Source organism: Cynara cardunculus, assembly GCF_001531365.2.
Source record: "Cynara cardunculus var. scolymus isolate 2C chromosome LG 15, CcrdV1, whole genome shotgun sequence".
NCBI classification, from domain to species: domain Eukaryota; kingdom Viridiplantae; phylum Streptophyta; class Magnoliopsida; order Asterales; family Asteraceae; genus Cynara; species Cynara cardunculus.
This window is the reverse complement of record NC_037542.1, coordinates 5,789,590-5,802,273: the sequence shown is the minus strand read 5'-3', so window position 1 is coordinate 5,802,273 and position 12,684 is coordinate 5,789,590. Positions and strand designations below refer to the sequence as shown.

At 27.9% G+C, this 12,684-nt stretch overlaps 1 protein-coding gene across 1 annotated transcript; it reads left to right on the top strand.

Moving 5' to 3' along the window:
• The first annotated feature begins 7,863 nt into the window (after window positions 1-7,863).
• Window positions 7,864-11,928, top strand: LOC112527919 (zinc finger protein CONSTANS-LIKE 16-like). Its single transcript, XM_025138776.1, has 2 exons — window positions 7,864-9,055; window positions 11,520-11,928. The coding sequence occupies exons 1-2, from the start codon at window positions 7,958-7,960 to the stop codon at window positions 11,769-11,771; spliced, it is 1,350 nt and encodes a 449-aa protein (XP_024994544.1). The 5' UTR covers window positions 7,864-7,957; the 3' UTR covers window positions 11,772-11,928.
• Window positions 11,929-12,684: the final 756 nt, after the last annotated feature.

Sequence of the window (12,684 nt, the reverse complement as noted above, 5' to 3'; positions counted from 1 at the left end):
ATTTTTCAAATTAAAAAAATAGAAAATAATTTGATTAAATTACTGATGGATTAACGATAAAATTTAACTAAATAAATCATTAATTAAAAATCATCGTTAGTGTTCATTGGTATATATATATATATATATATATATATATATATGTGCATGATTACTTATATCTAATTGATGACTAACTTGGCCTCCATCAGACGCTCTAACACAATAACATGTTAATAAGTGTGAAAGATCGTAGTTGAATCTTGTCGGTGATATCATTTCACCGACGGATTATGAACGATTTTTAATTAATTATGTATTTAGTTAAATTTTATCGTTAATCCATCAGTAATTTAATCAAATTATTTTCTATTTTTTTAATTTGAAAAATCACCAACATAGTATATTTTATTCTTAATTAAAATAAATTTTATCAGTAATCTTTTTTAGATCTTTTTTTATTTGAAAAATCACTGACATAAAATATTTTATTTTTAATTAAAATAAATCTCATCAGTAATCTTTTTTAAATGTAAGTATTTTTTTTTGTAAATGTAAGTATTTTTTTTGGTTTATTTATTTCATTTCATAGATGTGAGAACTTTTTTGGTTTAAAAAATGTTTAGGACTTAATCGTTCAAAATATGAAAGTCTACTGGTTTTTTTTCAGATTTTTTCTATTTTTTACCACATTAACCAGTTATATAGGTCATAAGAATGTTTCTAACAGGTTTTGGAATGTCCAAGGAGTTATTTAATAAGTTTTAGAATGTCCAATGATTTATTTGTTCCAAAAAATTGTTCAAAAACTTAATCATTCTAAACACTAAAGTTCATTGGGTTTTTCTAGACTTTACCCTAAAACAAATTAATTCATATGTATTTATGATATTTAATAATATCATTAAATTAAAAAAAAATTCAATATTAGGCTCAATTTAAAGATATTGACGAGACAATTATAATAATATAATTTGTTAAAAAAAACATATTTTTTAAATACATTTTACTTCATATATAAAAATATTTAAAGAACGATTTTTTGACTTATCGTAGTTAATATTATATATAATTTGACATAACAATAATCAAAATAGAGCTTCAAGCCTTGGTTTACGAAAATGCATGTAGATTAAAGTTTTGATTGGATTTGTATCGATAAGTTTGATTGTAAGAACATGTGAGTTTATACAAGGTCGAGTCTTACCCCGAACCTTGATCAGGAGTCAACACTATGTTACGAAGTCTACTAAGGGGCCGTTTACCCAATTGTTTACCCGGTAAGCGCTTACCGATAGGAGTCAACACTATGATTCATTTTGATGCGTAAGATTTTAGCATATATTAAAACATATCGAATGCAACAATTTAGTGGGTAAACGTTTACTTGGATAAGAGTCGTCATCCTCACTTACCGGGTAAGACTCTCCATCATTCTCATCGCTCTTACCCGGTAAGATTATTGACCTTTCTTATGTTCATCTGATGAGAAAATTTATCCAGTAAGCACTTACCAAGTAAGTGTTTAGTAAACGACATTTAATCTTAATTAAATCATGTTTCACAAATATAAGTTAACTTATTTTTTGAGTTTATTTTAAAAGTCCCATTTAAATGGGTAAAAAATAATTTGTAATAATTAAGTTAGCTTATTTGAATTCTACTTAGAGTAACGTTTCAATCGGTTACGGAAGTTTTTTTACCGCTTTCTTCCAATTGAATGTTTGATTAATACCATTTTGTTATTTATTATTATGAAATCTTAACTAATACTAACTTTAAAGTATTAATTAGTTTTAATTATTAATTAATACTAATTTTAAATTAATAAATTTAAGTTATAAATTATTCATTAGTATTAGTTATTAGCTCTCTCAAGATGTGACATAATCTTTTGATAATTCTCTTTTTATATAGATATATTTTACTTTATACCATTTTAATTAGTTATTTAGTTTATTTTATATCCTTTCTTTTTTTATTTTACACTTTTATCATATTAACATATGTAATTATATATCAATTAAATACATTAAAAATATGTTTCTTTTTTTTTTACAAATTATACCATTATAATCGTCTCATAAATACCTTCAAAATAAGCTCAATATTGAATATTTTTTTAAATTTAATCATATTATCAAATAACATAAATATATAATGGATAATTTTTAAAACTTATTTTTTATTTTTTATTTTACACTCCTTATCCATACTATCTATATCTATATATACTATATTATAAAGTATTTGACAAAAAGTCTTAAAAACCAGTTTTTATGCACAAAGTACTGTTTATTTATGCATATTACTTAAAATTTCCTATTACAAATAAATTATGCACAAATACAACTTATTAAAGCTCCATGTTTGAATTCGTGTAACTAACTATAGATAAACATAATAAAATACAAGATAAACATCTCATTTTTAAATATAAAATATCTAAAATAAAATTAGGATAATCATTGAGTTCTAACAAAATAATTAATTATTATATTTATAAAAAAATATATTATTAAATCCAAGTTAAATTACTTCGTTATGTAAAATTAAATTTTAATAAAAAATTGAATTAAAAAAATTACACAAAATAAAAGCTTTTAAATAGTTAATTTGATGCTATGATATACTCTTTTTAAAATTTTATGATATTTATAATTTATATTTTATTCAAAAATTAAAACATTATCGTTTTATAAAAACTACATAAAACCGATTTCTATCGATATAGATAAAGAACTCTTAAAAACCATATTTTATACATGAAGTACTGTTTGTTGATACACATTACTTAAAATTCAAGATTACAAGTAAATTATACGTAAGTACAACTTATTAAAGCTTTATGTTTGAATTCATGTAACTAATTGCAGATAAACATAATCAAATAAAAGATATACATTTGGTTTTAAATTTAAAAAATCTAAAATATAACAAGGATAATTATTGAGTTATAACATAATACTCAATTATTATCTTTATAAAATATATTTAATAATAAAAAATAAATTACTTCGTTATTAACCTTAAATTAAATTATAATAAAAAGAATTTACACAAAAGAACGAGAACTTTTAAATTAGTTAACTTGATACTAATTTCAATATATATTTTTTCAAAATTTTATGATATCTTAAAATGTATATTTTATTCAAAACTAAAAACATTATCGTTTTCTCAAAACTATATAAAACCGTATTATAACATCGATGGAGACAGATAATAAAACAAAACATTAAAAATCAAGATGTATCTCGCTGTATTACGCGAATACCCTTCTAGTTATATTAAAAAAGAGAAGTTACGGTTATTCTTGAATTCTTAAGAGATATTCATTTTTATGTTAAATATACAAGTTTTATAGTAGTTTATAATGACTTTCAAGATTACAGTTATCTTGAAATAAAAAATACAAGATTTTATGAATACTATGCAACTTCTTTAAGCTATATGAAAACCAGTTTCTCACACCTACGATCCATCCGTCCCAAAATAATACTAAGATTAAATTTGTTTTTATTTTTTTAATTATACTGTATACCCTTATAATTAGTTATTTATAATTTATTTTATATTTTATATTTTTTACTTTTTCATTTTTTATTTTACATTTTTTTATTATGTTAACATAAATAATTATACATGAACTAAAATACATTAAAAGATACATTTCTTCTTTTGTAAATTATATCATTATAATCGATACCTTCAAACTGAACTCAATATTCAATATTTTAGGACTTAACCCTATTAAATATCACTAGAATGATACTCGTGCAATGTAGCGAAATCCATTTTAATTTTAATGTTTCGTTTATTATGATGTTTTTACTTTTTAACAAATTATAAATTTGAAGGTATAATAAATTTTTGAAAAAAATTATATCGATTTTTGTATCATATTAATATTTAAAAGTTTCTTTTATGTAATTTCTTTAATTCAATTTTTTATTATAATTTAATTTAGAATTAATAATAAAGTTATTTATTTTTGGTTTAATAATATAGTTTTTTATAAAGATAATAATTAGTATATTGTTAGAATTCAATAATTATTCTAAATACATTTTAAATTTTTTATATTTAAAATGAGATACCTATCCAATATTTGATTATATTTATATGCAGTTAGTTACACGGATTCAAACATTAAACTTTAATAAGTTGTACATATGCACAATTTATTTGTAATCTTGAATTTTAAGTAATATACATCAATAAACAGTACCTAATGCATAAAAAATAGTTTTTAAGAGTTTTTGTCAAATACTTTATAATATAGTATAGATAAATAAATGGATTATTTTTAAAACTCATGTTTTATGACTTATATTATTTATTTAATTAGTTTTTTATTTTCCACCCTTATCTATATTATATCTATCCATACTATGTATATAATTTATTTTATTTTATATCCCTCATTTTTCATTTTAGACCCTTATAATATTAACATAAATAATCATACACGAACTAAAATACATTAAAAATTCACTTTTTATTGTACAAAATAAATTATTGTAATCGTCTCATCAATACTTTCAAAATAAGCACAATATCAAATATTTTTGAATTTAATCATATTATTAAATACTATAAATACATAGTGAATTATTTTTAGAACTTATATATGTTTTAAACCATATAGTTATTTATTTAATTTGTTTTATATTCTCTAATTTTTCATTTTACATGATAATTTATAATATATAATGAAACACGTTAAACAATTATTGTTAAAAAAAAATAAGTAGTATAAGTTTAATAATTAATGTACACCTATTTAAAGCATTATACTAACCATCATATCACACATTCCCTCAATTTAAATTAAACCCCTCATTTCTTTCCATCTCCTCATCCCTCTCGATTCCTCCTCCATTTCAATTACCTCCACCTTTCCTCCAAAGAACCCTAATTTTTCTTCAGCACTCCTCTCACGTCATGGTTTCTCTCTAAATTGGATTGTTTATAACCGATACGCCATTCAAATATGTCACCCACCCATCTTAAATTCATATCATGTATCGAAACTATACCCTTAAATCGTTCTCTGATCTTTCTCCTTTAGTCGAAGACTGCTCGAGCATTCTCTCCTTATAGGACTTAGGGGGTGTTTGGTTCATGGAATTTGGTGGAATTGGAAGGAATTGGAATTCCCAAATCTTTGACCAAATTCCAAATACCATGTTTGGTTCACATAATATATGTGAAGGAATCCTTCCAATTCCAACAAATTCCTTAATTCATTGATTTCACAATTCCACCGCATATACCACGGATTTTAAATTCCTTAGCCCTCATCCATTCATCGACGTTGTATCTCGACTTGCTCTGTTCTGCTATGCTCGATCTCGATTAAAACTAAGAATGACAACGGGTCAGGTTCGGGCCGGTTATTGGTATTCCGTCCCCGAAACCGATAACTAAAACCGTCCCCGTGACCACCACGATCCCCGTCGGGGATCTTATTGGGGATCATCATCGGGTCCCCACGGTTTCCCCGATCCCCGTTGGGGAACCCGTTAAGGTAAAAAAAATAAAAAATTCCCGTTCACCGTTGGTTGTAATCGAACCCGAAACCGAAACCCGAAACAGATCTAAAAAAATTACAATATGTTAATTTTCACAACTAAAAGTAAATTACAATTTTTTTTAAAGATGCAAGTTTAAATGTCTCAAACATAATCGAACCAATTACAAACAATGTATTAGATTACAATATAAAACTAAAAAGAACTTCAAACATCATACAACTAAAATCACGATTTCCCAATTAAACAAATAAATAGACTTTTCGTGAGCCTTATTTGGGTTGTTGAAGTAAAGTGGATAAAAGTTTTTTAAATTTAAATGTTACTATTTTCTTTTAATGATATTACATATATATATATATATGTATATAAATTAAAATTAATATATATACACATATCGGTAGGGGCCGGGCCGATGATCACCGTCCCCGCTAAATCCCCGAATTCGTCTCCGATCCCCACCCTGTCCCCAATAAGATGTCCCCGAACCCGGCCCGAAAGTTTCGGTTTTCACCATCCATTTCTGTTTTTTTTGCCTGTAATTTTTTCGTTGAATTCCGTGAACGAAACAAAAAAAATTCCAATTCCATCCAACCAAACGCAATCAAAACACATGATCAAATTTCTTCAAATTCCATTCTATTCCCTCAAAGTCAAATTCATTTGATGAATTCCAATTCCATCGAATTCCATTCTACGAACCAAACGCTCCCTTAGAATATTCCTTTGGGCATTACAGGAGTTACAATATTACTTTATAGGAGTCACAAAGGGATTTAGTTCATTATATGCACTACACTTTTAACCCAACCATCTAGCGGGACGTTTTGTATTTAATTTATCACATACATGGTGACTTTGGGGTGGGTAATGTGGACCAACTCAAGTATTGTTGGTCGTAGATCCTTTTGCACAAACCATCTCCTTTCCATTACTAAAAATAGACTTTCACCATCGAAAACAGTTAACCCGTCAGAAATTCCACCAGAAAAAGTGTTTTTCGACGGTGGTTTTTCCAATCGGAAATACGCCAATAATCCCTTTTCCGGCATATATGCTCGCCGAAAAAGTTTTCCTATTTAGTAGTCTCTTTTGTATATATAACAAACATACATACCATCATACACATAAACGCACATGCATCATTTACAAGTTTCTTTATATACCATTAACGAGCATATCACGTCACAAACAAGAAAAACACAAACACATAGAACATATACGTACCTATATGAATAACTTTTCCCCTTCCTTTTCAATCTCTAAATATGATAATTTTTGTCTAATGCAAAGAAAAGTCCTATTTGGATTCGTTAACCTCAATTTTTAAAAGGGTTATCATGTTGATATCTCAAAATAGACTTGTCTAACACGTAAAATCAATTCATTAAGTAAACAATAACACGACATATACAATAATACGAGATTAAACCAAAAGGTAATTAGTTTTATGTTTTTACTGAACACTTGAAAATTAGGAGTTATCATACCAAAATACGTTTTATTTTCATGTAATCTGCCCATTTTTGTTTACCATAACATATGTGAAACTCCTATATTAATCTTCAAAAGAGCTCTTAAACAAAGAATCGACGCAAGCCTAGTTGATGAATAACTCTAGCATACCCCCTCTATTTATGGAGGGTTAGACGGACATAGATCGTCTTAGAGCATCGAGAAGGGAGTGAAGAGGGGATATACATGTACAGATTTGCCCTAAACTGTCGAATCCCTAGTGTCATAGACCTTGACTCTATTACCATTTGAGAATATGTAGAACCCTATATTAATTTTCAAAAAAACATTGAAAAAAAGCAAGATTCCATCAATATAAATAGAAGAAAAGGGTTTAAGTCTAAAACTCTAACGATATCAATTACCTTATTCTTGTTCGGTTTTAGTCCAATCACATAACACAAGACATTAATTACAATCAAGATTGTGTGATTTTTAAGGTATCTTTTTAATCTCAATTAAATCTATATATAGCTATAAAAAATGTTAACCTAGAAGACCATCTATCTTCTTGCATCATCTACTTTATTAATTCATTATATATAAACACTAATTAATTAAAAATTTGTACTACAAAGATCACATTTAATACAAATGAGATGGGGAACCAATGCTTAAAAGAATTGGACCCCACAAGAAATCCAAAGATTTGAAAGGCAACCAATGGCAAAACAAATTCAAGGATGGAGTTCATAAATTGGCCAATTAAATGAAGATAAGGTGTTTTTATGGGACCTACGTAACCTACACAACTGCATCTACCTTTCATCCTTTATAAACCCCTTGTATACTACCACACTGTTCTCTGTAAAAAGTGCACGCAGTGGGTCTCACGCACAAACAAAAACCTACAATCCCATCATAGATCTCCTCAAGAAACTCCATAAATTGTAATCGAAAAAACACTTCGGATCGATCCCTACCAAATGGTCTCATCGGACAAGAAACTGGCCAACGTTGTAGGAGGAAAAACGGCGAGGGCTTGTGATAATTGCATAAGAAAGCGTGCTCGGTGGTATTGTGCCGCCGATGATGCTTTCTTGTGCCAATCGTGTGATGCTTCTGTTCATTCCGCGAATCCTTTGGCTCGTCGCCATGAAAGGGTTCGTTTAAAGGTGGCTTCTTTGAAGCTTTCGTCGTTGGAGAAACCAGCACCGCCGCCGTGGCACCATGGTTTCACCAAGAAACCTCGGACCCCTCGTGGCGGCAGCCATCACAAGCATGCATCTCGTCAGACGCTGAAATCTGAAGAAAGCAGTATGAGTTTCAATCCGCTTGACTTGGTGCCGGAGATCGGAAGTGATGAGACCACCGCCGTGACATCTGAAGAACAGCTTCTGTATCAGGTTCCGGTGTTTGACCCATTTGCGGCGGAGCTTTGTCTTTCTGGGAACTCGACTGACGTGGCGAGGCCGGTGAAACAATCGGAGGCGACAACTCCAGTGGATGGTGATCGTCATAATGGGTCGAAAATGACGTTTGATTTGAATAATTTGAACGGGTTGATACTTCCATCCGACATGGAACTGGCGGAGTTCGCCGCCGATGTGGAAAGCTTATTGGGTAAGGGTCTTGATGAGGAGTCGTTTGCTATGGAGGGATTAGGGTTGTTGGATTGCAGAGAGAAGGATTCCGACGAGTGTTTGGAGAGAGTAAAGGTTGAAGAAGATCACGAGATGCAGTGTGAATTAGTGGAAAGTGAGATGGAGATGATGAGAGAGCCGTTTCAGTTGAGCTTTGATTATGATTCGCCATTATGGGAGGAGAAAGATGAGAAGGTGGCGGTGGAAGGTGGTGTTGGTGGCGGCGGCGGTGGTGGTGGAGATCATACAGGTTTGATGAAAGATGAAGGTTATCATATGGATATTAATATAGAAAAATACGATGATGAGACTAAGAAGAATAGAAGAATATTAAAGCTTGATTATGAAGGAATTATTGCTGCTTGGGATGAGCAAAGATCTCCATGGACCACCGGTGACCGGCCGGAGTTGGACCCCGATGATTGTTGGCCGGAGTGCATGGTAGGTCTACTTTTCTATCATACAATTTATCAACTATTTTTTACAAATTATTTAAGAAAAAACAGATATTCTGTGTTTTCAAGTACAACTTTATTTTATTTTATTTTCATAAAAATATAATATTTATATACGAATAAATAAAACAAATAAAATTACACACCCTTTTGTTTTTTTCTTTATATATTAATGATAAAAGAGATCTTTTAGATATTTATTCAAGGGGTCCCTCACGTCATTTTCTACACCCCCTTCTCTCACAAAGTCACTCCCTCACATACTCACCCTCTCTCACATTCAACAAATTTTTTTAAAATAATAATTTTAAATTTACATTTTATACTCATATAATTAGTTAATTAATTTACTTTATGTCATTTACTTTTAAATTTTTCATTTTACACATTTATTAAATTAACATACATAATCGTATATTAATTAAAATATGTTTAAAAAATACATTTTTATTTTAACAAGTTACACCATTATAATCGTCTCGTTAATACCTTCGAAATGAGTCCAATATTGAATAGTTTTTGACTTAATTATATTATTATATATTATATATAGTATGAAAAAATATTTTTAATATCTACGATTTATACTTTTATAGTTCTTTATTTAATCTTACATACTCATTTTTTAATATACTTGTTAATTTTTAAATTATACTTCATATTCTCTAGTTACTTATAGGGCTGTAAAGGAACCGAACGTTTATGTTCATTTATTTAATAAATGAACGAACATGAACAATTTTTTTTGTTCGTTTAATTAAACGAACGAACATTAACAAGAGTCTCGTTCGTTCATTTATGTCCATGAACGTTCGTTTGTTTACCGTTCGTTTATATTCATTTATATACTAAATTTAATATATAATCTTTTGTTTATTTACTTTAACATATATAATTGTATATAAAATAAAATATGCTAACAAAATACGTTTTTATTTGAACATCGTTTTATTTAATTATGGAATTGTAATTATATAAATATCATAAGGGTATAAAATAAAAATAAAGAAGTAAATAAATATAATAAGTTTTTATAAAGATATAAAATATAAATATTGAAAAAAATTCATATACAAATATATAATTTAAAAATTACATATTTTTAATATTTTATTAATTAATAATAATATGAAGTTAATGAATTTATATAATTATTAAAAAATATGTATCTTTAATATTTTATTAATTAATTAATATATGTAATTATAATATAAGATTAAAAAAACATAAGGGATATAATAGAAAAATATATAAAAAATTGAAGGGTTAAAACTAAAAATTTTAAGAGTTAAAATTGAAAAATAAAATAAACTTATTATAATGTTTTTTAGTGTTTTAGTAGGAGGGGAAGAAAATCTAGGGTCAAATACATAGCAGGGGGTGGGGTTAGAAAACCCCTTATTATTCAATTGGTATAAGTTATGTGTACCTAGTCAAACCATTTTTTTAATTAATAATTAGTTAAAATTAAATTAGTAATTATAGTACACAATTTTTATATATTTAATCTACTAGAAGGGTACTCGTGTAATATAACAAGATATATTTTTATTTTAATGTTTTATTTTATTTCGTCTTTATAGATGTTTTAATATTGTTTTTATGTGGTTTTGAGAAATGGATAATGTTTTTATTTTTGAATAAAATATAAATTTGAAAATATCATAAAAATTCGAAAATAAATATATCAATATTATAATCATATTAACTATTTAAAAATTCTTGTTTTTCGTGTAATTTCTTTAATTCACTTTTTTATTATAATTTATATTTAGATTTAATAACGGAGTAATTTATTTTTAATTTAATAATATATAATTTTTTATAAGAATAATAACTAAGTATTATGTGAGAACTCAATAATTATCTTAATTATATTTTAGATTTTTTATATTAAAAATGAAATGTTTATTTTATATTTGACTATGATTATCTGCAGTTAATTACATGAAGCTTTAATAAGTTGTACTTACGCACAATTTGTTTGTAACCTTGAATTTTAAGTAATATGCATTAATAAACAGTACTTCATGCATAAAAATTAGTTTTCAAGAGTTTTTGTCAATTGCTTTATAATATAGTATAAATAATTAACATTCTTTTTCTATTTAATTGCCTACGTAGTCAACCTTTTTTTTAACTAATGGAATAAGCAATTAGTTATGATACAAAAACTTGGTAATAATTGGTAAAAAGCATAAAAATATATCATTACATGCTTTATATAACCTATATATATGATGTATGATTTAAATGACTTTAAGATTAACTTTATGCAATCAACTTTTCTTTACAATCTTTTTATAATTTTTGAAGAAAATTATGATATGTTTTGTCGGATGCATCAGTAACATGGAACAATTAGATACTGATTCTACCTTTTATTTTATGTTTTTATAAAGGTTTATACAACTATCTGGTTAAACACTTTAAATATTTTGATGTATCAGGGTGGATGTGGGATAATGCATCATCATCATCATCCTTATGGAGATATGGGCATGATGGCTGGGAACCCGGCGATGTTAGATGGAGGAAGACAGGCTAGAGTGTCGAGGTATAGAGAAAAGCGACGAACAAGGTTGTTTTCAAAGAAAATAAGGTACGAGGTACGAAAATTGAATGCAGAGAAGAGGCCTAGAATGAAAGGAAGATTTGTAAAACGGGCATCTTCTTCAGGGTTTCCTATACTTGGCAAATAATTAACAAACAACATATCTTTCTAACACTTTATATATCCATCTTACAATTTTGTAAGGTAAGCTCTATGCTTGATTAGGTTGTTCTAATCAAGAATGTTCATACAAATTCAATAATGAAAAGATCCAAGAAAGACAATTTGTATTGTGCTTCTTTCCATACGTTGGCTTTGTGGACTCATTTTTTTTATTAACCTGGATATCCAACCTGTTATGCGAGTCGACTAATCTCACGACGACCACCTGCTTTGTAGATAGCTTGGAGTCACCGTATTTGAACCTCCATGACCACAAAGATTTTTATTCCTCCTTGTATTTGAACTTGGGACCTCCAGGTACTTTTGACCTTTGGAGCCAAGCTTAAACCAATCAGACACCACCATTATGGTTAGCTTTTGTGGACTCATTTGTGCAAATAGATATTAAAACCATCAAATCAGCAACAATTGCCCTTTTCCATTGCCTTTTTATCTCTTTTCACATGTTTTCATGGTGATTATAAACCCTTGATTATATATGTCCATGAGGTAATTAATCACATAGTTAAACCACGATCTAATACATTTGTAACTTGAGTTTATGGAGGTAAGATACAATTGTAAAAAGGTTCAATATGATAGTCATAGGGAGGAAAAAATTTCATGTGCCGTTTATCAAATGCTTATTCGGATAAGCGCTTATTAAGTAACAGTACTTTGTCATATTCTTTATCGGATGAATATGACAATGGCTAAGAATCTTACCTGGTAAGAGTGAAGGCAATAATCGAGAGTTTTATCCGGTAAGTGAGGGCGACGACTCTTACCATCGCTTACCGGGATAAATTGTTGCATACAATGCGTTTTGGTGAATAAAATCTTATCCAGTAAGTAAGCCATAGTGTTGAATTTCACCAGTAACACTTACCGGGTAAGTG

Bases quoted from the DNA above. Each gene is read 5' to 3' on its own strand.
- LOC112527919 (XM_025138776.1), top strand. From the start codon at position 7,958: ATGGTCTCATCGGACAAGAAACTGGCCAACGTTGTAGGAGGAAAAACG. The intron at 9,056-11,519 runs GTAGGTCTACTT...TTGATGTATCAG, and splicing joins ATTGTTGGCCGGAGTGCATG to GGTGGATGTGGGATAATGCA.